Genomic DNA, 26,718 nt, shown 5'->3' on the forward strand with positions numbered 1-26,718 from the left:
CGCAGACACGCATGCAGTATGCACAGTGTAATTATACACGTGCAAGTACACACTTTCATACTATTATCTGGATCTTCCGCCAAGTCGCCGTGCAGTCATATGAAGGGATCATGCAACTCCTGCTTGAGCCGTGACCCATTTTTCAGCCCACAAACAAGATCAACAAACCATATTTGTGTGAGACGGAAAATCCCAAATCTGAGCGAGAGACGGGGGACCATAGTGAGTGATGGAAAGGAAAAAGAAAAAGAGGGAAAGTGGAGAGAAGGGAAAGATCATGTGGCTAAATGTGACGCAGTGTCTTGTTTACCCAAGAAAAAGCCTCACCCACACTCCTCTATACCTCTTTAAATCACCTCCTTCTCATCCCCCTGTTTTCCCAACTCTCAGCTCACTTCCTTCCCTCTCATCTGCCTGCCCCTTCTCTACATTTCATTTTATCTTCTTTCCTCGTCAGCCCATTTCTACCACTGTGCCCTCCTTTCAAGGTTGGCCTGACTTTGGGCGTGTTGAATTTACAGCCCCATCTCTGCCTGCCTCTCAGTGCCCTCACTGTCAATCTCAGTGAAAAATGGAGGCGGTGGCACTTCGCTGGCATGATAAATTCCTGCTGAACAGTGATCCCGTAAACCAAACACCTACAGTAGACCCTTAAAAAAATAATAAAAAAAAACTTCCTCAGCAACCCAGCGACTGTTTAAAGTCTGCAATTCTATTAGTAAGCAAACTGTTTAATTGGCCTTTATAAGCACTAAGAAGAACCCATGAGACAGGAGTGTGCAGAAAGAGGGAGGAAGCACTTTGCACCATTTGAGGAGTCCACATGAATGTGACTGAAGGATCTCACTGGAGAAAATTATTTACTCCACTGATGCCATCAGGATGGATGGATGGATGGATGGATGGATGGATGGATGGACATGGTCATATTCTACTCTGATTTCTTACTTTGATTTGGATGAAAACAACAAAAACATCCATTCTCGCTATCTTCTACACCGAAAAAGAAAATAGTTGGAAATAGTTGGACCAACCGAATTGAATTGCTTCGGTTGGTAAAAACCTTAAATGAATCAAGTCCTTCAAACTTGATCTAATTCATAAACATAAGTTGGTTCACCTTTAACTTACATCCTTGAGACACTAATAGCAGTGTGTACGTTTTAGTTATGGTATTTATATTTGCACAGCTTGAAATGGTTTGTTGATATCACTTAAATCAGGTTAATTAAACACCATGCACATGGTATTGTTTTGGAGTATTGAGTATTTCATGAGCTTTACCTTTGCCCCAAACATTTGTAACTTTAAATCATTCGGTTGAGCTAAGTGAGGTGAATATTAGAAATAAAATAATGAACTCTTTTAATTGTACTCAATTTTATTCAAGTCTGCAAGATGTCCAAACAAAACTAAATGCAAATGAAAATAAACATGTTCCATAAACAGCTTTGAAAGGTGAAATGGATTTAATGTTCTACAGACAGTATGTCGACGCCAATAACTCCGTCTTCACGGCAGGTAGAGAGGAAAATAACCTCACAGACGATAGATTACAGCTAATAGTTCGCCTCAGGAAAGCTGAACCAGTACAAATAGACACAGAATTTCTTTCTCAAATTGCACTACATACAGCCGAGCGCACCTTAGAGGAGAGTACAAGGTCTCTGTGACGACATGTTTGCAGCTCAATTCAGCGTCTGAGCTCTGTTTTTTGCTAAAGCTCTTGTCTGCGACCAAGGCCGCCCAGCTCATTACGCTGCCTCATATCATGAATGATGAGAGACAAAAGGAAGGTAGATGGAAAACACAAAAAAAAAAAAAAAAAACACCATCCCTGTCTTCCTCCCCTTTCAGAAGCATGGCCACTTGACATGCAAGCAGACAAGGGCACGTAAAAAGAGAAAAACAAAAAAAACTGCAGCTACGTACACGATGATACACAAAAGGTGCACGCAGCAGCACACATGTGCATTCAAATTAAGGGCCGCTATATACAATCCTGGCAGGACCACAGTGGGATCTACAGCGCAAGCCCTCCCTTCTGCACTTTGCCGTCTATTTTCCCTTTTTTTCCGTCTGCCTCTTTCATCTCTCTATTAGCTCTGTCAATTGTTTATCAAAAGCAGCGAGGAGGCGATCGTCACCGGGCATTTGAAAGCTCGTGCTGCGAGATTCATTTTAAAATTCATGACGGGTTAATGGTATGTTAGTGGCAACATTAGGACCCGGCGAGCTCACATCGCGCTCATTCACATTGAAAACAGGCCGCTTCAAATGACTACTAAGCAGTCCTCCTTCTGAAAGGTAATTCATATTGTAATTAACTTTTCAATCACAGCGGATTAATTAAGACAGGCCCTAGTCTTTAATTATGCATCTATTTTTGACCCTAATGTGAATCACTGGATATTCAAAAGATTTCCGCAGGTGTGGTTTAAGCCGGTTAGCTCTCCACAAGTTACTGATCGAAGGAAGCACATTTACACCTGATGGATGTCGAGCAGGTTCCGTTGACACGTCATGAGGCCTGATCAAAGGTTTCGGATGTTTTAGAGTGTCTCCACGGTAGGCAGCATGTGTGTATTCCGATTCACTTAATACACAAGCGACATCATCCCCCTACATTTTTTAACAATCCCCGTTATTTGTGTCTTCACCAAGGGAAAAAAAAAATAAAAAATCTCAAGACCTGTTTTTTCCCCTCTCATTCTGATGCACAATGCAAGAGAAGTGCACTTGATGTTACCGTTCCCAACAAAAACCTGACATTAATAATTCAGCGGCGGCTGTGGGATAGCTTTATTTTGTGTCCACTGAGACCAAGTCTTCTTTTATGAAAAATCTGAAAAAAAAAAAAAAAAAAAGAACTAGAAGGGAAAAAGAAAAGCAGGTCTGAGAGAGAAAGCGGGAAATCTAGGCAGGGTCAAACTGCATCCAGATGCCATTGTCAAGCCTATTTGGTATCCTCACAGTGTCTCGCTTGTTTTTTTTTGCTTATGCATGCACACACACACACACACACACACACACACACACACACACACACACACACACACACACACACACACACACACACACACACACACACACACACACACACACACACGCACGTTTCCCTCTAACCCTCGCTCCTAGAGTAAACATACCCTCTCCATAACAGTGTGAGGTGAATCCGCTCATGCATCAGAATCTACCATCAAATATTTATCGCCGAGCAGCAGTGATTTTGACCGTGTGCTCATGCTTTTGACAGCACTCGCCTGCTGCAATACTTATTGGAGTAAACATGGACAATCCAATATCGTTGTTCTCCTGAACGCTTGCGAAAGAACTCAGAAGAACACTGAGCATACAGTATAATCCATCAAAACCTCACTGCATATTCTATAGGCTGTCAGACCTGCTGAGATGGAGAACACACGTCACTGGTGATGATTTAAGCAATCATTGCTTTTTAAAAGAAATGATAATCAAACACACTACCCCCCCCCCCCCCCCCCTCCCCACAGAAACATCTATTTATTTATTTTTAACTTTATGATTCAGACTTTTTGTTTTTGAAACAGAGTGACGACACGTCGCGGCATTCTATCCTCATAAAGGACACCTTTTTCCAGCCACAGTGATGATAAACATCGTCCCCGGGTCTCGTCTACATGATTGATTTCATTTGCCGACCGTAATCACGTCTGCACGCTGTGTGTTCGCTCGCTCTCCGTGACATTCGGGGATGTCTTCAACCAGCAGCTCGCAGCGACTAACTGGAGTAACCTCAAGTAAATAAGTCACAGGCATGGATCACAAGACGCATCATCATGCTCGAGCAGACACATTTAAAATGCCACCAAAACACCGTCCCAGATTCTGCCCTCAGTCAAACGACATCAAGTGCTCACTTACACGTCCCTGAACGCGGCCAGTATGAGGCGAAATCGGCCAGCGGGCAGTACATGGAGCAATCAAAGAGATAAGCATCCCATTTAACGCGGGTAAAAATTCTACCCGCAGAAGTGTTGCTGCAGCACTGGATTCAAACAAGGAGGGTAACTAGGTCAATGCTATGTAATGCTATGTAAACGGTTCCACTTTACCCCTTGCTGGAGTCAAAATGGAGTTGGCTGAGGTGGAGTGCGTACAGGAGAGAGAAGCTTGGTGATTCGATGTGACAGTTATCAACATCCTCCGGCTAGTGAGGGGACGGAGGGGCTGCACCGGAGCTGCAGAGCTCCAGTTATGGCAGACAGCGACAGTAAACAGGTAAGACCGTGACTCACAGCTAAACAGAGCGTCGTGTCCAAAGAGCAGAGTGCACTGCAGATCAGGAATAAACACACACACAAAAAAAAAGGCAACATCCTCCTCTGTCAAACATGTCATCTCATTTCCCTCTGGAAACACAAAGGCTTCAGCGTGGGCTCTTTAATTCTGGAAATACTTTCAAACGTGGTCAGCCATGTTTTGGCCCCTTCACCACCAATTTACCCGTCAGGTATTGTGCATTTTTAACAGGCTTTTTTTTTTTTTTTTCCCCAGAATGAATGAGTCTGCACGTACCTGAGCTGAGTGAAACGGTGTCCTTCTCCCATGATACAACAGTGACGTAGGCCTCCACAGAAGCAGGAATAATGCACTTGAAGACGGCTACACTGCCTCTCATAGCCTTCTGGTCAGCCACTCTGACCGTGTAGGGTTCCCGGGAAACTAAGGGACAAAAAGACAAACACAGGTTGTAACAGGAACGATGACAGCTGCAGGAAATTTGGGGATCTTGAAGAAAATCCAGAGCCACAGTGTGAAGAACAAAGAACGTGAACTGTAAAATCATTAATAAAACTAGTGAGCCAATTTAGAATTTGTCTTCAGTGGTATCATTAACATGACTGTTAATGAGTGTTAACCTGATTGACAAGTTCAAGTAGTATTACAAATAATTGATTTACTATAATATTTGGGGAGTATGTTGTGTCATTATACCCATACAAGATACAACCTGTCATCTCTACATTTTAAATCCCTCGGTAGCTACTGAGTACACCCAATATTTGACTTACTATTCAACTTAATTTTCTTTTTTAAAACAGAGAAATTTATTTGAATGTATTTCATATATATGTATTTCTTTGAATTTAATCAAACCAGTATCACATAAAAAAGATTAAATGTGACTAAAAAGTAACTAACACGTTGAGTAGTTTGGGCGTATTTTCATGTAAGTGATTATTTAAAAGCAGTACTTTTACTTGTAATTGCATACAATTTAATACTCCACTCCAGATTTGCACTGTGCTCCTTCCACCTGTGATCGTACTTGTCCTTGGTATAACAAACACGTACAAATCTATCTCAAACTGTAAATGTATTCAGTGGATGAGTGTGGCTGAAAATTATTCAATGCCTCTCTCAAAGTTTTTTTTTGTTGTAGTACACCTTTGACCTTTTTCTGCGAATAATAAATATTTCAGAAAAAGTTTGTTGTTTTTTTTAACCCTCTGCCGATTCAACCTTGAGAGGTCCATGTCCCTTCAAGCTGGAGCCGTACTTCAGCTGGGAGTGAGTGTGTTTGCTAAAATGAGTTGCAATTTATAAACCCGGGATAGATGGAAAAACTAGTCTGTACTTTCTTTTTGGTGTTTCATTATGCAGTATTCTGTTTTGAGAAATCATTAGGGAAGCTCATTTCGATTACATTATGTTTTAAATGGGAAATATTTGCTTGATACTTCTTCGTGCTTCAAGGCGAGAAAATGACCTTGATTTTAATATCTACATTTCAATTTTAATCGTATTTATTATATATCTTAGAATTAGGTTGGCAGGAGATAAACAGATGATGGATGGAAGTCAGACAATTACACATCCTTTTTGCTTTTCAACTACTTTGCGTTTACGAGAGCGCCACGAGAAAATGTGAGACACGGAGCAAAGTTACTATAACATTTTGGATCCCCACATTTCAGTAAATTTGTACTACTGACATACATTTTTATTTGAATTTATCAGCCTTCATCCGGGTTTCCTGTTGTGATTCTATATTTAGTACAACTGTGTCTTTCATGTCTTCTACTGCAACTAATGTTCAATTTCTTCCGCACACCTCCGTCATTACAAGTGCTATTCCTGCAGTAAGCCCTCATCTCCTCTCACCAGCTTTGATGTGGACATCCTGACTCCTGATCTTGCCAGACGGGTTCTCGGCAGTGCAGTAGTACGTGTTGTCGTGGATCAGCTTGCTGAAGCTGGATGGCAGGAAGTTGAAGATCTGTAGGGTTCCATTGGGGTGGACGTGGCGGATGCCCGGGACATCGTAGATCTCCTCGCCGGTCGCCAGATACCACCGCAGCGAGGCAGGCGGTGCGCCCCCAGCGGGACAGGGCACCGAGGTCCCTGTGGTGCTGGCAAATACTACCTCTTGCAGAGATGCATTGACAAAATATAAGCTGGAATGTAGGTCCTCACTGAAAACTGGAAAACAGAAAGCACAGGGAGGTTTGATGTCACAAACACATATCACGTTTTTATTTTTTTAATATTCTGTTGTTGTTGTTGTTGTTGTTCTTAAAGTTTTGTGGTATTGAATCATTTCTTTGTAATACATAATATTTTTGGGGTCACTTTTCAACATTTAAAAAAAAAAATCTAGAAAACGACAGTTCAAACTAATTCTAATAATAAGAAAATATTGAAGCTTTCCTTAATTTATTTTTGTGCATTATCGTTATTATGGCACATCAATAGAAATGTCTTTTTTTTTAATACTACAATGCTCAAATCAGTATTCTTCAAAAGCCATTAACGGTATGTGCTTCTATTCAAAGTCTATCATCAGTGGTTTCGGAATAATCAATGTATTCCCATCACTGGGATCTGGGGAACATTAAATTAACATAAACTACCATCAATTATGAAATAAGGTCAGTCGTCTTGATCATGTTCAAGCTTCCATTTGAGCCAGCGTCAGAGTAAAGAGAATGACATTAAATGCAGATTGTGCGGAAGTGTTCTCCAGAGAAGAGGAGGCTAATAAATGTCAATGTTGGACCGATTAACTCCAATGAAATCTACAGCTGTTTGATTTCAGCCAGCAGATGTTTGCAGGACGAGTATTTCAAAGAAGAAAATACTTGTGTGTGTCGCTTGCCATGTAAGCCTGGTGACGGGCCTGTGCACTAAATGGCTTACAGTGGCCCTGGCAGCTGGCTTCGACCCTCCCCGGGGAGAAAACATTTTAGCACTTCATAAATTCCTAACAAGGTCTCCGATTGCAAACGTTTCCATCCTTTTCTCTGCTCCAGCAGCTCTACACCAGCAATGAGACACTCCAGTGACCTGCTCATGTATGCACGCATAGCCACACAGCGCTCATTTGCCTGTACAGATTAGGGACATGCATTCAAAATTATTGGCAAACGAGATCAATACAGCCTCTTTCCCTTTAAAACAACAAAAACAAACAAACAAACAAAAAAAAAAGCTTGCAAACGTAGGGATTGATTTTTCCCATGTCAAAGGTAGCTAGAATGGTTTAATGGATGGATGGATGGATTTTTGTCATTTTCATCCAAATTAAAGCAAGAAATCAGAGCATGATATGACCGATGAAGGCTGATACAACAAATGTGTGTGTGTGTGGAAAATGCCCTGAAGGATTAAAGCCAGACAGGTGAACAGACCTTTGTGAGTCTAATAGATGTGTAACAATGAGCTCTAACCTGTTCATTCTGGTTATAAACATGGAAAAACATTCTCAGCATGCATTCAATAGTCGGAAAGAAACTGCAAAAAAAAAAAGAAGGTAAGTGCAGCTTTAACTTCTAAACTTCTAAACTTCGTTTTCAGGATAACATTAACTCATCGTAAGAGCTAATGGAGATCTACCAAGCCTCTTTAAACAAAGTGGACGAGCTCACACTGAGTACATATATAACATAATGAGCTAACATTGACTTTACTATTAGACAAACGGGGTTAAAAGTAAGAGTGACTACATTGAGGTTCTTCTGCAATAATACAGTATGAGCTGTGTGTTTAAATACAAGGATAAGCGTTTCAAATTTGTATTTTCCAATTAAAATCCCTCTGAAGTTTTAAATAGGGGCCACCAAATTAGCAGTTTGTTGAGGCTCCAGTTGCTTACAAAGACTTTCATGTGACTTGCAGCTTTAAAAGTGGTTCCATAAACGCGATGTATATTGAACGTCGCTGTTTCATAGAGTCATACACATAATTCTTTTCGCCATATTTTTTTGCATCTGTCTCGCAGCTGGACGGTCTTCAATTCAAACATGGCCCCTGACAGACGAATCCTGTCTTCGTGTCCACATGAGTTTTCTTTTGGTGGTTGTCCAAAACATGCATGTTTGGTTCGCTGGCAAAAAACAAATTAGTGTGAATCGACTGCGGTGACTGCCTGTCATCATGAACCGGCTCAGTGATGTCCAGGTTTATTCATCTTACTCTGTGTCGGTTGGAAGATGCTGCGGCTGTCCATGACCCCCCCCAACCGGACACATTTAGTATGCACGGGAACTATTATTATATTCTATCACGTGGTTGGAATGGTATAATCACACATTGATAATTCAAATACTGCGTGACTCATATTCCCATTGTGAGTTTGTAGCCTACTTATACAATCTATTTTAGTTACCCACCTGGTTTCTCATTCATATGTTGATGAGGATGAAGGCGACCTGATATTTAGACAAATTATCTGATGAAGCAATTACCATCAGTAGCCTCCAGTACACCTTGTGGACATATCCAAGTTCCTCAGGCAAAATAACAGCAAAGTACTTATAATACAGGGCAGTTTGATATTTTATTGGCAAACTTTGATGGTGGAGCATCTTCTTCTTCTTTACTGTGTCAGCTGTGACTCACTGAGCCTGTGGCAGCCTGCTAGTAGTAAATGTATCAGGATAAATTGGTGACTGAATGAACCTTTTTCCATACTGTACTTAACGCTGCTGATTTTATTCATGAAAACTAACAGCTCACATTTCCAACTCCTTACTAAGCCAAACATTTCCTTACCTTCAAACATCAAGATGCAACATTGTACAGACCGCGCCGAGCACTAAACTACTAGTGGATGAATTAAAATTGAATAAAAAATTTAAATATTGAATATTTAAAAATGTTCTTACTGTCAATTCAAACTGTAACATGTAGCATGCCGTGACTAATATTTTAACATCATGTCTAATTTGTTATTGCCAACATATTCTTCATTGTTGGAATTTTCCATTTTTTATAAAGAAATCAAGATAAAAAAAAAAAGTGGTGGACTAAAGTCATACATTCTATCAAATATACAGATAACTGGAAATAAATATAATGCAAATACACATACGACAAGTTCAAATTATGGAAAAATGATTGCAAAAATTGGTAGGAGTTGTTTCTAAAAAAGGCTTATTTGGGCTTGTTCACATCTCTACAATTTCACCAAACAGATATTTGTTATCTGTTTGTGGATTCCATCCCAACCTGGTCCACACTCTACACACACAAACAGGAGACAGTGGAGGGTTTTCCAACCACCATCCTGCAGCTGATTATCTCTGATTTAGATGGAAACCAGTACCGGCAAATCAGTGACGGTGTCTACTTTGTCATTGGGAAGTGAGTGAAACAGATTTTGATTAAAATACAGGGTTGTGGGAGAGTGTTTTCTTAGTTTTTAGAGAGAACCAACAAGAACAATGCGGGAAAAATAAGGAAAATAACATTTTCACAGTATTTTATTTGGCTTGGGTTTCTGTAATTATTTCAAAATGAGATGTTGCTCAGTCACTGTTGTTTCTGATGCTTCTCTAAATGTCCAAACTTACGCTACTTTGTAAGTAAGATAATGAGTTTGTGTTTTCGTGAGTTCATGAAAACAATAATGAAGTGCGTTATCATAGATTTGTTTGATATATAAAGTATTTGCTACTAAAGTCCTGTTGAATTAATGTGAAATGTTTGAATTGTTTTAGGATTGAGCAAACTCCTTTTAATGGTCATGGTGCTTTTTCATGTTATTTCATTATTTAGATTTGTATTATATTTTCGGAGACTGTTGCTTGTTTTAGCTTCTTTTTAAAAGTTCTTTTTAAGGTTTCTTGTTTTGTCACAAGATCCGGCAACGCAAGTCATTTTAAAAGTGCAGCGTTTCCCAGAGTACAATAATTATTTCCTCCGCAGTATGGATTGGCCTGCTGTTCGATGTACAATCAATAGTCCCCAAAATGGCTGATTGTATAATAATTTAACAATCTTGGGAATGTGTGGTTGCAATCAGCTTGCAGTTTGTTGTGAAACGTTTCGAGCCAATCTGATCGGCGCAGCTTATGTGGTGGAAGGTTTTTGCTCCTTACTGATGCCACAAAACCGGAAAATATCCTGTAGTAATTTTCACAACAATGCTAAGCAAGGTATTAATAATTGCGGGGATTTTATGCCCAACTTCATCATTGGAGGCTCAAAAGCAAACTCGCATGATGCAAATGATGGTCCTCATCGCAATGAGTGGGAATCAGATAAAACAACATAGAGAGTTAAAAATGCAATTAACTTCATTAAAACATAAAAAAAATTGGATTAAAGATCTGTTACGGTTGTAAAATTGGCTCTTTAACCCTATTTGATCAAATAATGCGGCATTTAAGCTTGTGACACTCGGGTACTGTCTCCTACAGCAAAAAGTTTTGGCAGATTTGAATCTTTCAAGATGCAGTGGGAGAGAGTAACGCAGTGCTCTCGAAGGGTCTGTGGCAGTGGCCAAGATGAAAATAATACATCAAAGTCATATTAAACTCTGATTCATTCTCTTTTTCCAGCTGGCACAGGGAGTATCAATCTTCTCAGTGCTCTGTTGATAATACCACTGGTTATGGGGGGGGGGGGGGGGGGTTCAAAAGCCCACCTGTTCTTGAGTTATGCTCAAGGTTAGTAAGGAGAAGACAGTCTATGTTTTTCAAATAGCTTTAGCTGATTTACATCCAACACAGATTATCCTTGTGTGAAACATGAAATGTGCTTAAAGACTTTCTGTGGCTTGCAGATTATTATTTAGATATTTCTGCATCATAATATCTGCTTGTACTCCTTGTTCATGGTTTCCTTTTATTCTTCAGGGGATTTTTGGAAATAAGTGAAAACAAAAGGTTGTTGATTAAAAATAAAATTTATTTGAAGAATTCTACTTAATTAAAAAAGAATCCAGAGACAGACATAACATCAAAGTTTTCTGACTTTCGGTACTTAGTTAATTGATACTTTGAACGTCACAATGCCACAATGGAAAAATGGCTTGAGAAAAAATACATCAAAGAAGTATGTGGCTGCTTGGAAAGCCTCTATTCTGTGCAAGCATCGGAGAAATTGGATTAGGATTTATGCCATGGCTGTTTTGATATTCGCCTATTTCACATGTGAAAAGTACGTGAGAGCAACTCAATTTAGACTGACTGAGTGATAGTGAGATTGATTTAATTAAAATGAAGAAATGGACTCTGGTGGAAGGGCGCATATCACTACGCTACTCGTTTCCATAATTGACTAAGCTCAGGAGCCAGACCACAAATGGCCCAGTGACGCAGGTACATCACCCCCTTAGACCTCACAAAGAGCACCGTGTCATGCCCCAACAAATGGCCTCGGGGCCCGACCACTTACTACAGTGCCCGAGAGAAAATCAGTAATTGGAATAATTTTTCATGAACTCAACTGCAAAGGTGAAATAAATGGCACTGTTCAATAATGTATTATATGCATCTATAATTGACTGTGATTTTTATTTCTGCCAGGTTATCATAGGGAGGAATGAAGGATGGAAAACGCTGTTTGATCTGAACCTTCGACACGAGAGGAGTTCCCTTTACAATGCATACCATTGTTTTTAAAAATCTTACAGTATTTATTTGGGGTACTAACAGTTCGATGACGTGGTTTCCAACCTTTTCCTTGAAGCCCACTCAGATTGTCCCTAAGAGAGGTTGTAAAAGCCTTTTCTGATTTCTGATTCTCCAAAATATTACAGTGAAAATATCATGTTGCAGACCCCCAAAGCAGGCAAAGCCTCAGGCCACCTCAGAGCTTCCCTTGCAGGGGGGGTTTATTACAAGATTTGATGAGAAATTCAACTTATTTGCATTTTTGACTGCTGTTATTTCCATGCTTCATGAACCGAATTGAGAAATTATCTATTTTCTGCATCTAATGAATAGCTTTTAAAAGGAACCGACTTTGTTGCATCACCTAAGGTGAGTTTGACCTCACACGGACTGTATAACTGCTTCACAAAGTAATTGTTTCGATATTGCAAAATCTCAAACAATTCCCACTCACAACAAGATGCACTTAAACTGGTCAAAGGAAACCATCTTACATATGAAATTTTAAAGACAACATGACAGCGACGCATAAAGTCATATTAAATCAATGAATGGATGTAAATCATCATTCCTAGTCTTTCATTTGAGCGACTGAAAGTCCAGGGAGACGTGGCCTACTGAGCCAGCCGGACAGCAAACGGTTAATTAAGTCTGAAACTGAGTTATAAGAAACAGAAAAGTTTGATGAGTTTTATTCAAACTTGATTCAACTACGATTGATATGAGATTATCCATTCGCCACAGTTTGTTCCCAAAGTCCAATATAATTCAGTGTTCTCGAACCAAAGAGTTGACAAGGACACTTTAGAAACAACACTGTTTTGCTTGCTTGTTGAATCGTCCAAACTGCAATGTCACGCATGAAACATTCTCATACAACCTGGAGTAATCAAACAATCGACTATTTATAGCTAGTATTCCTTTCTATGGTGATATTAAGCCTTCTATAATACATTACACAACTAGGCAGTAAAGTAAAGATATATTGATACTGCTTCAACCTTATATTATCGAACAGAACGATGAACCCGACTGAAGCGCTCTCTGTCACATAGCCAGTTCTGCATAAATTATGCGGCACAACAAACTGATTAATAAATGTGTCATCGATGCTTTTAATAACTTTGACCTGCATTATGACTTCCATGTTAGAGGGGGAGAGATTGCAAACTGGCAGCTATGTATGTCAATCAGATAATAGAGAACTCTCCGGAGCGGTACACAGTCAACCTGCACTACTGTTGCAATCTGCTGGTTCATCGCGAGCGATGTATTGGGCACTTCTGGTGTATCACACTCCATATCAGAATACTTTCATAATCTCAGAGGGGAATTATTACATATTCATGACAGTTCCATTTCGTGTCCATTTGAGAGGATCAGTTGAAGTAATGTCTCCAACAATGAGATCCATGATGTTTCTACGGTGTTTAGAACGTGTCGACCTAATGCCAATCAAAGCATGTTAAAGTCACTGTGAGTTTGCCTGATATTTATCTTTCTCGGGTACCTGTAGTATTCAAATGAACTTTGTCACATGGGAACTCTTAACTCATTGTTACAAGTTCTGTCTTTCATGCAGCAGCAGCCTTTTTTCATGAGCACTCTGTGACGCGGGGAGAAAAGAGCAAAGAAGAAGAGGCAAAGAGAGAATCAGAGAGACAGTGGGATTGATTCAGCTCCCCATATTTCAGAGGGCACTTGTGTTGCATCTGTTGAGCGGGCAAATCCATTGTCTGAGTTGTCATCGCCAGTGCGAAGGGGGGACTCGGCACCGCATGGTAGCGTGGCACCGGGTGCCTCGTGGTGACAATGTGACAGCAGGAACCTTGGGTAATTAAAGCAACTCTCTGCTCTGTGCCCTCAGGGCAAGTCTGCCTGGGATGTGGAGATCATACCTGGCTCACTCACATTCAACACTAACAGTAGCTAAAGCAATTTTCCACCCGAACAAATTCCTATTTCTGCTCAGTGGATTTATGGATAGCAGCAATAATGTGATGTATGCAGTGCTGAATCACCGGATGAAGCCGAGGCAACCATAAGTAGGACTTTGACCTGTATATTACCTAAATTGGAAACACAGTGTGCAGGTATATGTTTAATTGGAAACCGTATTTTACACCAAAGTAAATTTGACTGTATATCAAAGTCTAAAAACATGAAAGTAACATGCCCCACTAATCGCAAAGAGTTCAGATCCAGGCAGCCGGCCGGGGGATGGAGAGTCCACTGTGTGTAAGCATTCCCACTGATCTGATCTGCCCAGAGGCGATACACCATGCACGGAAGTTAAATGACTGTCTTCCAATTTGCTCTCATGAATATTAAGCAGTGCTATGACAGTAGAAAGGGCTGACTGTACGCAAGCCGCTGATACACACCGACAGATCTGTCCTCTGATGTCTATGCGGGGCGGGCAACACTAAAACGAGGCCCACACAGCAGATGAGCTTCCTCCCCCTCCTCCTCCCCCTCCTCCTCCTCGCGTCTATTTTCATGTCTTAAATGGGCCAAAGTGGCTGCCAGTCTCATCAAGGGAAAGCCAGAGATCCTGGACTGTTTCTGAGTTAGTAAAACTGAGTAATAAAGACACTGATGTCTAAATTATGCTGGTGATGATTATGAGCGAGGATATGATGAGGGATTACACGGTGGCAAACCAAAGCAGCTCTACTGCTACTGCTGATGAATAAAAATCTCCACTAGTACAAATCTAATATTGTGTCGTACAACAAAGGTGGAGAGGAGTCCTACGTCTATGGTAAAGTAAATAAAGCAAAGTAACGCGTGGATTCACCGTATATACAAAGAGTATCAGTTCATGGTGCAAACCTGGAAGAAAAATCTGGCTGAAACTGAGGAGTTTTGAAAATATAAGCACCTGATTTATTACCGGTTAATTACAATAATTTTTGAGTTTTATCAAGACCTGGGCCAAACATTGCTGCAGTCTTTACTCAGCCTCATTAACAGGAATGAAGGCTGTGTATTTATAGAAGGCTAATGCTAATCCTTTTAACAAACAGGCACAAGCGAATGTGTATATGACTGGTTGTTTTTTTTTACTGGGTGATTTATTCAAGTGAGGTAAAAAAAAATGGTGTGCAATGTGAAGCAGTACAGAAGCTACGAAATAAAAAATAAAATACATTTGCTCTGCTATATGTGTAATTCTGGCAATCACAACCACCACCAATGTAACTCATTTGCTATATCTCACCAGGAAATGTTAATATCTCACAAGTGAGCTAGATTTTTTTTTTAAAAGTTCCGTGTGAAATTATATATTTTATCTTTTGTGTAGTTTAATAGGTCTTTAAATATAACGCAACTACAAAAAACAAACACGTGATCCATGTAAACAATGGAAAGTGCAAACATATGTGCTCCCATGCGTTATGTGCTCTATGATGCATTAAGAACATAACATATATGGACATGTGTCAACATGTTCTCCTGATAAAGAGATTATTGTTGCAGTTGCATGTGACAGTACATGTCAGGGCACTGCATTCTGGATGGGTGTCTAGTACAGTCAGTGCATGGGCAATTATGTCAGTATGCGGTGAACATTAGAAACTTCCCTCTTTTATGATTCTCTACTACTATACTTAAACAAGTCTGCCCGAGTCTTGAGTGGCTGTAATCGAATCGCCTCCAAAATAATCTAATTGTCAGCATACTCTGTCATTATTGATAATATGATTAAGCAGCAACGTTCTCGTTGAACAGATGCCTCTTGGCAGACAGCTTACCTCGGTCAGACAAGTAGACATGGCACACACTGGACAACCAACCCTATTATGTCACCCAACATTACAGTTAAGGGTCCTCAGTAAAGTTGCTAGGTGCTGAGTGTCTTTATGTGACCGCGGTCCACCTGCATGCCACCTAAGGTAAAGTTGTGTCCAGGGAGGTTTCAGTGTTTGTGGGGTTGACATAAGAAGTTGAATGACCTGACATGGACAGCTGGGGACATTATTTCTCCCCGAGACCTAAATAGGACATCCATTTAGGATATAGAGTCAGGAAATATTACACTGGTTGCTGCCAACGCATGTTTCACAGTACAAATGAAGCAATTAAAAACTCAATTCAACGTGAAGCATGAAGTCAAAAAAGGTCACTTGAGAAAAACAACCATTGCAGTTGAGATCAAACCAGAGAATTACATTACATCTACATATACAGCGTTCGCTTCTCAATGTCATCGTGCCTTCGAGGAAACTTGAATCTAATGAATGGGTTATTATCAAGAAGCTTTGCAGAAAGCCTGATAATGAGCCACTCAATATAATCAGGTCAGTTGATGCAGGGATGTGTTGAAACCATTCAGGAGCTACCTCTGGATTATGACCAGAGTCTGGATTGCACAAATGGAAACTGTCAATTTAGCACTGTGTATTCTGGTTTAATGTAGTCCATTAACTTCCTGAAGCTACAGTATAACCGTCAACATTTTTTTGTCAATGAGCTCCGTTATCTTTTCAAAGCAGCCGGGATCGCAGCATTCCTGGGTAAACAATATCAAATATGCCTGAGCTTGGTTAACTGGTCTGCCAGCAGCTGTAGTCACATCATGCAGGTCAATATCGAAATGCTTGTGTTGAATTCGGTTGTGCAGTGCTTCAGCTGGGAGGTTATATGGCTTTTTCTTTTCTGACGCAGCCTACACGCTATCCTGTTTTCATTTCCTAGATTAAAGTACTGGCAAACCCTGCTGGTTTTGTGAAAGAACATCTCTCCAGCCTCAAGGTGCTGTTTTTAAAGTCCACTCGAGAAACTGCCGCAGGGCCAGACTGCTGTCTGATGGCTCTGTAGCCCCGACCGGTGGCAGGAGGCTGCATGAGAGCTAAACAACTTCGTTCATGAATAAAACACTAATTGATTTCACTGACTTTCAGCTGCTGACTGTCATTTCGCTGATTCATTAAACTTAGGCCTTGTATGAATGAAATGGAAAGTTATTATCAACCAAGAAAATACAATTCAATTCAAAGTAACACAGGTGTACCACATCTGTCCATTTCTGACACTCTGTAAAGTGACACTCATCCTTCTGAACAGAATAGAGTCTTGCCAAAGGACACTTCTTCATGTGGACATGGAGAGATCGGGAATTGAACCTCCAACCGTCCAATTGAAAGACAACCACTACCAACTGAGCCGCAGCTGAACCTGATTGTTAGCAGTTAGAATTAGTGCTATGCTGGCTGTTAGCGGCCCCTTGCAGGCGTCACTCGTCAAGGAGTTTCTTGACTGAGTTGCTCCACGCCACCAGATCGCCTCAGGGGTGCTGAGGAAAGTGACACGACAGCATCCAGCACACCTTGCTCTGGTCATCTGTGATATCTTGTCTGTTAATTAGGATTCTCATTTCATGGTGGCTTTTATGGTTAGACATCTAAGAGCTACCTCTGTTATGACTACAAACTGTTAGTATTGTCGTTTGGCACTTGGAGGTAAGGATGCTACTGATGTCAACAATACTGTTGGGTTGGGCATTCCTCTTGGTGACATTGTTCTCGTCAACCCCCAACCACCCCTGCAATTTTACCCTTTTAAACATCCACTGGATGCATCAAGAAGATAATTTATTCTTATTGACTTAGTGTATAAACAAAAACAGTTAGTTATTATGACATATATATTCCGTTTGTTCTGTGGAAATCTAATTTATATAGACAAAGTTCACAAAATATTATTTTCCACATATATAGCCACATCGCTTGAATGTAAATGTTTATAGCTTGCTCTTTGCAATGTAATATTTTACATGAAATAATTTTGTCTTTTGTCCAAAGTTTTTTACCTTTTTGGCTCATTTCCATTGAACAATTGGTTTGACTAGAGCAAATTGTGTTAACCTTTATTCTGACAGAGTTTTGCTTCTTTTCTATACTTTTTTTTTTGCCGCACACTTGAACTCTGTTGTGAAAAGTGCTTAACGTATTTGCAGTTCCCACACCAAGTATTATGCAGGTAATAATACTATGATAGAAGCCATAGTGGCTCTTTGAAGATATGCGACTGTCCCTGTTTAGTCCAGGAGACTTCTGTGACCAGCAGCTGGTGGAGTGTGTTAATGTTGATGTCACAGCAGCTGGCTGCTCTCATCCTGTTAGCTCTGCCAGCCATTATCAGCCCCTCTTCTTTTCCTCCTCCTCCTTCTTCTCCTTCACCTCCTCCTCCTAAGCTGCTGCAACTGCTGCTGCGTGCCTCGCTCATTTTAATACTCCAGACTCATTTGACCGTCTTTATGGACTTATCATATTAAACATTTATCGCAGCCATTTCCCTAAACCAAACATGTTTATTCAACACTTAGGGGACCACAGCACGGCTCCTTTCAGCAACCCCCCCCCCCTCCCCCTCATCCTCCTCCTCCTTCTTCTTGTCCTCCCCACCCCCAACCCACCTACTCCCCTCCCACACACACACACACACACACACACACACACACACACACACACACACACACAAACACACACACACACACACGCACATGCACGTTCCTTTTTTTTCCCTTGTTTCTCTCTCAGACCACCAGGTTGTTTTATTACAAACCTTCTTTCTTGCCTGAATTGAAACCAAAGAGGTATTTTTGCACAATTTCTTCCGTTCCCTGTCACCCCCTTCCTCCAGTGGCTGGGGCATACCGGAGGGACCTGAGCCGTGTTAAGCCAGGCAGCCAAGCAGATACAAATGTATTCTGAACATTTAGTACTTTGGATGAATCGAGTTTTAATTTAATCATCTGATCAAACACTAATTAGCATAATCACTTGCGGGGATGGATGGTCTAGATAGAGAGACACCGAGAAACACATAATAGACCTCATCCAAGTGTCTCCGGGACACTTAGCAACACACACAGAACTGCGAGATGCTTCTGGGGACTCAAGCAGGGCTCCGTCCAAATCAGCTGTCTTTGTACAGACAATAGAGACAATCCAAAATTTGCCACTGCAAAATTATCACTACCGGCCTATCCTTCCATCATATGCACTGCTGCCAGGCCTTGTGCCCTCTGATTTGATCTTGGACGAGATGGCCTCCTGTACCATCACACCATGGCCTGAACAGAGGAGGTCTGGGAATTCTAGGAATACCACAAAGTGCTACGATTATTGACAATGCACTCAGTCTCACACCAGGCTGAGGGATCGATGTGTAGCTGGAAGGACATAAATCAGACTCCTGTGGCTCCACACAACGTCACACCTTAACACACCCACCCAGCTCCCCAATTAAACTCTCTCTCTCTCACACACACACACACACACACACACACACACACACACACACACACACAGTATATAGGTACTTGCCAAAGCACTTAAACAACAGCAAATCCACAAAACACCCACGTTTTGCACATACTTGCAGTCACACCTTACCAACAACGTGACAGCGCTTTAAAAATGGCCGGATAAAAATAACCGCCACTAACTTGGTCTTAAATCTTAGCATCTGTGCCTGGTTTAAAAATAAAGAGCAGTGTCGAGAAACCAAGCTGAACCCATTTGTCTTTCTGTCACTCTGTCTATCCAGACTTTGCCTCCTCCATTTTTTCCTTAACCGAGTTCAATATTCTGACTGTGGCGCATGAGACACATGGGCAGACTTGATGGTAAAATATCTCCTGGAAATTCTGTCTTCAGTAGTCAGATTGATGCGCGTGTGTGAAATAAGACAGCAAGATGCTCCCAGAAAGGTCACGGTATGTTGACAAAGCTTGATATTTTGAAGAGATGTCCATAAGAGGAGAAAGTCAAGCAGCGTTAGTGAGAAAAAGACTGAGGTTGCCAATGAGCTGCAGTACATCAGGTGGATGCATCACGTTCATGCTGGAGTCGTCGGGATCAATTCAGCCTTGGGCCACCGAGGGTGTCGAGCTCGAAGCCGGGCCCTGGTATGTGGAGGACTGGATTAAGAGGCAGTACTTATGAAGGCCACCGTGAATGTTTATCTTGGTTGGAGATGGATAGCAAGCTCATCACACCTTCGCCACCTGTCTCGCACAATGAACAGACGCTCTGGCACACTACAAAGACTAAAGACCGAGGACGCACATCCAGAAGACGGCAGCCGCTATAGATTACCATAAGGGTGTGACAGTACAAACTTTAAAACAGAAGATGCACAGATGTATTTGGTGCATTCATCTACTATTAACTAGCAACATATAGGTTTTCAATTATAGATTTACTGATGGACGTGGTCAACAGACACAGCAATGTCTGATAAAAAATGGAATTTAAAAATCTTGGAATGCCAGATTTAGTTGAGCAGGGCTACACAAATGCATCACCTCTAATGACAATTCACAGGACTTGGTTGCATCTTGACTATTCCGGTATAACAATTTATGATTTAGCAGTGACATTCAATCAGAGTTTTCCATTATATTGGGGGGGGAAAAAGATTCTGAATTGCATGACACAAACACAACATGTCAACAAGCTGAATACAATATAAAATTGATTTCATTCATTTCTTTTGTTGTAGGTAATAATGTGCTTAAAACAAATATTTTAAATGGATCAAGTAAACTGAATATCTGCCATTGACAACAAAATTACACATGCAATGGTTAGATAGTTCCTATTACTCTAATCTACGTACTTTTTAAAACAACTGAACTTAAAACTAGAATTGTGTCGATTTGGAGCAATATAACTGCAGTTGTGCTTGAGAAGAAATATTCCGTACTCTTTCCACCTCTGCTTATACTATGATACAGAACTGCTCCAAAACAAAAAACTAAAAAGCTTGTAACTGGAGCCAAGTGAAAAAAATATTTTTTCAGTTTAACAATACTGAAAACTTAAAATAAATAAGTTCCTGGTTGTCTATTATCACCTGTAGGCTCCTGGGTCATGAAAAGAGTGGCTGGATTCTTCGGGAGAAAGTTGGAAAATCTTTTGTGATAAGATAAAACGTTAAAAATCTCTTTGAAACTAAATTAAGACAGAAACACTTCTGCACAAGAGAGGTGAAGAGGAGTTTCTTTCTTGACTTTGTCTGCTTTAAACTATCAAATAGAGCTTTTACACCAGTTACTCCGCTACAGTACCTGTGCGGTGCAGCACAGTAATATAACGTGTCACTTTGACAGGTGCTGAGTGAATTAAAAACATCCTCTCTACTGAGAACCCTGTCTGAGAGGGAAACCCCCGCCAGATGTACTACAAACTCACTTTGCACGCATGATCAAACACCTACATCTGGGTGCTGAGGGCTTTTCTGCTCTTCCCTGCAGATGCTAAATGATATCGTTAACATTTTAATGCAAGAGACATTTACACGCGGGCTTGCGCAATTACACCTCCGATTCAGGGAAATCCAGACAGACACAGTGTGATTGGTAATTAGATTTTACACCATTGGGTGAAACACTGCTGCACACACACACACACACACCCACACACACACACACACACACACACACACACACACACACACACACACGCATACCCGCGCACGTACACACACACAAAGTCACCAAAGCTGACTCCTAATTAGAGATCTCGACAGACTTGAGGAGGCACTGTACAGTGGAGTAGCCCTCATTATACAGCGAGGATGTATGAACTTGGGGATATCTATTATGACCGCACATCAGGGTAGCCATTACCCGACATTAGCAGCCCTTTCAACTGGAATCATGCACGGAGTTCGAAATGAAACCCAACAAACCCTGCTATAACTCACACGAGAGAGCCGGAGTTAAGTGGGTTTGTAAACTTAATTTAGCCCATTAGATATTCATATCAGAGTGAGACTGCACAAGATGATCTATCACTTGACTGTATGCCGCGTGTTTTCATGGGCTAATTTAATTTCATGAGCTATGATACCGCTTGTGCAACCAAACCCTAATTGGTAATTAGTAAACAGACTGATGGTTGTGAGTGCAGCTGTAAGGCTGGTCAGGTTTCACTCCGTTGCTTTAGTCAGTCTATGAACGACCACTGGGAGGCCACCGATCATTGGACATCCTCACACAGACTTGGGAATCACCTCACAGCCCCAACAAATGAGGCTCTCATCAGTGCACTGCCTTCATCGCCTTCATGCAGATTTATTACCACGCAAACACCCATTTCCCCCGTCCTGCTTGCAGCCAGGTTCAATCTATCTATCTGCCCCATTCCCCGTAGCATTTCCATCCACTGTTTCAGGTTGCTAATAATGTGAGGTCATGTAAAATTGGCAGGCTAACCGATGTTGGCAGCTATTTACTGTACCGTAAGCTACACTGGGCGAGATGCTCTGGAAGAGCTTACCTAATTCAAGCCGAATGTGTGCTCAGTCCAAGAAAGGTCACGACTAATTGAGATCAAAATTTGATTGCGTGATTTCCTGACCTCTGAGTAAATGTTCATTTATTGAAGAAATACGAGATAAGCCCTTTTTAAGTCATGCGAATCAGGTTAAGCCTTCTGTATGTCTACAAATCATCACAGTGTTCGCAGGGACCCTGCAAGGAGCCTTGTCTCGTTATATCTTTGCAATGAGAATTTGGATAGGACAGTTTAGCTTGCTGTAGTTTTGCCTTGAGGCAGCTTTCAGGCAGAGATTTTTAATGTTTCCTTTCCTGTACTGATGACTGTGTATAGATGACTTTGATAGCCACAGGAAGCAGAAATTGTGTTTTGGGGAAAATGAAAACAAGAATCGTGGCTGTTGGGCATGAATGTATAATTTTAAACAAAATTCATATATCTTTGATTTCACTCCAATCAGAGCGGCAGGGGCCAATCCAGCTGACTCTGGGCAAAGGGTGTAACCTCAACAGATCAACACTGACTGTGACAGTCACACACAATAACGTCTCATTTTAGAGACCCAGATGACTCTACCGAGGAGGCACCCTACCAGAAACCATGCAAACTCCACACTAAAAGGTCTTATATTAAACGAGGTTTCGTCTCACTATGAAGGGACAGAGCTAACCACTACACCATATGAAAATGCGCGGACAGAAGTCTTTTGCTTTGTTTTAATGAAGAATAATCAACCTCAATTTCCAAAATGACAGCAATTATAGTGTGACATTTGTGAGGACTGCAAGGGTGAATTTGTTTTTCCTTTCGTCACTGAATGAATAAGTAGCAATACGGTAAAATTATCACAACGCAAGAAAAAATTTAAAAAACTTGAACACCCAGATAGAAGAGAGTATAGTAGCTTGTCATTTGATCGATTAAAATGAAAGATTAGCTTCAGATGAAGAACTTTCAGGCGATCATACTGAACAGCAACAACAACGCTCACAATTCTACTCTTTAAGAAAACGTCAATATAGAGTTGGTTATTTTCAGGAGCTGCCATTTTGTAAGATGCCCAGTATGTGAGAAAATGTAAAACCAACATCAGGGATGAAAATGAACCGACCACGAGATGAGGAGAGCAGTAAACATGTCCCAGGCAGGAGCCAATCACCACCACAGACTAAGTGACTGGATGTTTTTTTGCCACCAGATAACAGCACAGCACAGTGTCTTCTTCACCGTATGGGGGAGAGTGAATGGGTGAACGTTTTAGGACGCAGCCCCTGACACCCATCAAGGAGGTTACCATAGAGACAGGCCGGTGAACATGTGACGGGGGCCAACTCTGAAACAGCAAGAATTGTCTGGAATCCAATCTCGGTGCCGGCTTCTTTCTACAAGGTCATTCATTCATTCTGACAACGACTGCTCAGCCGATGAACACCTCATTTTCATGATAATCAACAAAACATCCAGTCACTGAGGACAAAGTCGTACAGTAAGGTGGCTGTACAGTGATGGAGAAATCCAATAACAGTAAGGCAAACAGCAGATGATGAAAATGTGTGTATGGAAAAAAGGAAAGAAAAAAAAAAACAGGGGAAAAAAAAGAAAAAAGAAAAAAAAAACATCCCAAAAATTATAGCGGTGAAAACGACGAACATAAAAACTGTCATGTCTGCACCCAACGCCATCTCCTGCTTAATCCCTATCAGTTGTTTGCCACAGGCCTCCTCAATAATCCCTTAAGCAATAAACGGACACAATCTTGCATTGCAGTTGATCTAATGTCAGAGTCAGATGATTATGATTAATGAGGATTCCTTATTGTTCCTTTATGAGTTTCAGCACAAGCTGGGCTGAGGGAGATACCATTTTATACGGAGTCAATGTCAATAAACGGCGCCGACTGAGGGTTGCCTCAGTGCTGAAAAGGCGTCGACATAGAGACAAAAATCCATTTCGAAGCCATATTTTATCACTCCGGCCAGAAGGAAAACCCATTTTAGGGGCACGCCATATCAAATAACAGCCATCCGATGCTGTTAAATGTATTCATACCTGTGAGACCGCACTTCCCCAATTTTTGCTGTGTGAATTCAGTTTATTTCTGTGACCCTTTCATACAAATGTCGCCCACCCGCCAGCTTGTTTCGTTTCAATATGTGAACAATCTCCATCTTGTAACCGTCATGTGTTTTCGTGGATGTGTTTTCATTTTCTTTCCTTCTTCTTCGCCTTCCTCAACTCTCCCTTTTTCCTTCCCTGTTTTCGTACACACCCAGTCAGCCATAATCCCTCCCTGTGGAAGGGACTCTGGCCAATAAGTGATTGCAATAAACTGTATCAATTTTCCACTATTGATTATACATACACTTTATGAGCAAACGCATATGTGTGCAAAGTGTCAGCAGCATGCATGTGTGCAGTGCGAGGCATACATGCACATATGTGCAAGAAATGGAAAGGACATCAACCGAAATCTGCAATTTGAAAACGGTATGCGAATGAAGAATTTCTTCTGGATGCTGAAAAATAATGAACATATTTTTATATTTCAACTTGATTGTGGACTACTTTATTATTTTACTGAAAAGCTGTGACCTCTATGATTTTTCATGTATTTCTTTTTTTTTTACTGTTACCACAGTCAATTTGCACAAATGGTGTAAAATTCTCCATACAAACCACATTCACATGTAAATAAAGTAAGGGTGTATTCAGATTTATGACAAAATTGAATTTGGACATGCTGCAAACCTGACATGACACATCTGGGCATCTGATTTAATATTTTGAATCATAGATGTTATAAATGAAAACATAGACTACTGACTTCAAAATAAGTGTGTCAAGTGATGATCATAATGTCTCTGATTAATTTGGACCATTTTGTACTTGAAAAATAGGCTCACTGTGGGGGAGGGGGAAAGGGTTAAACCAAATGTCCATTATATCAAATACGTCACTTATTACTAAGGGCCACAGTGGAACAAGGTTGTGACAGAATAAGTATCATTAGGCTCAAATTAAAATCAGACACAAATCACATTAATATGATGCGAATTATAAACAATAAAAACATGAAACTAGAAAAAAAAAATTAACCCTACACAATAAAACTAATTATTTGCTCAAACAAACCCAATTCATCCTTATTATTTCACCTGGCTCAGTTTATATCTGGAGGCCAGGGCTGTGTCCAATGTTTTGTGGGAGAGCTTGAAAGGTTTAAAACGCAATCCATGCCTCGCCCGTCTCTCCTTCTTCTATGAAGGGTGTCAGCCTTTTGATAAGCATATAAAATCCGTTTCATGTGGGTCACAGGTGACCTCCATCCTGACTCTTCAGTCACTTTCCCGTCTACCCGTGATGTGCGTTCTGCAGATAGTAATGAGCACTAATAAAATAAGAACAGCGGGATGAAACTTACCATTCAAGATGCTCTGGAAAAAGATAAAAGCCAATATCCACATGCCCTGCTCCGTTCAATCCCCCCCAAGCTATGCTTTCTCGTCTTCCTCCGACCGATGCCTCCCTGGGTTTCTCTTCTGTGCGCCTGGGGTAAGGTTAAACATTTGCCACTGTCTTGAAGCAAACCGGTTCCAAGTCTCTACTTTTAATATCTCCTTCGTACTTTTTCGTTACACTCTGATTCTCTTTCTGGGCTGTCTTCTTTTTCTGCGCTTGGACCATAAATGAGCCTCTGTGATTGTCTTGGGGGAGATTTGAGCTCAGCCTGTCCTCCTCTGCTCCGCGTCTTGCTGCTTCTCCCTGTTATTCAAAAGGATGCTGAAGGGGTGAAGCCCAGGTGTGTGTGGTGCTGAGTCAGAGCCGGGGGGAAAAAAAGCAGATCCTGATACCAAAAAAAAAAAAAAAAAACCTGGCTAAACTAAATCCCTCAAAAATGTGAGAAGCTCCGTTTTTCTAAATAAAACACTGATTGGTGGATCATCCTTGTAGTTTAGAAATTTAAAAAATTAACTAAAAGAGCAAAGAAGCAAACAGAGGAGAGAGGGTGGTGGAATAAGAATGAAAAACAGGTTTTTTTCTTAGACTCCAAAGTCAGATCATCTTCATCGCCTCTGTGCGTCCAGCAAGAGGCGAGCAAGCGCATCTTCCCCGCTGCCGCTCTCTAATCGCACCACACTGACTCTCTGAGCATTACACAGAATAACCCTCCACCCTGCCCCTGCAGACGCTTTAATTCCTCATTGCCTTAAAGGAGCAGAGGCGGCTACCGCTCGGTCCTGAGGGCAGGATACGAGTGGAGGTGGGAGAAGTGTGAGAGCGCGCAATAAGTGGAGCATTTGCATTAAGGAAATGAGCCGCCTGCACCTGACGCACTGAAAGTACCCAGGATTTTTACGCACGGAGTCGCAACGGCTCAAAACAGAAAGCGCCGCCTGCTGCTGCACAGGTGCGCTCTGGGTATGACAGCACATGCCAGATTCGCCGTGAATTGAGTTATTAGGGCATTTCTCAGATGAAAAAGAGCAAAGGAGAGCTCCCTGTATCAGTGGAGATCCACAAGGACATCCAATGACGCACAT

General features: G+C 41.1%; 1 protein-coding gene across 6 annotated transcripts in view; it reads right to left on the bottom strand.

Moving 5' to 3' along the window:
- Positions 1-25,641, bottom strand: part of dscamb (Down syndrome cell adhesion molecule b) — a gene marked incomplete at both ends in the record, with an annotated part of 124,107 nt that extends 98,466 nt beyond the window's left edge. For all 6 annotated transcript variants that reach the window (XM_080460540.1, XM_080460539.1, XM_080460537.1 and 3 more), the window contains 3 exons: positions 4,558-4,704; positions 6,148-6,465; positions 25,599-25,641. In XM_080460540.1, coding sequence (XP_080316666.1) covers positions 4,558-4,704; positions 6,148-6,465; positions 25,599-25,641 — 508 coding nt within the window. The remainder of the gene's footprint in view (positions 1-4,557; positions 4,705-6,147; positions 6,466-25,598) is intronic.
- Positions 25,642-26,718: the final 1,077 nt, after the last annotated feature.

This window comes from Lipophrys pholis, assembly GCF_963383615.2.
Source record: "Lipophrys pholis genome assembly, chromosome: 3".
Classification (NCBI taxonomy): domain Eukaryota; kingdom Metazoa; phylum Chordata; class Actinopteri; order Blenniiformes; family Blenniidae; genus Lipophrys; species Lipophrys pholis.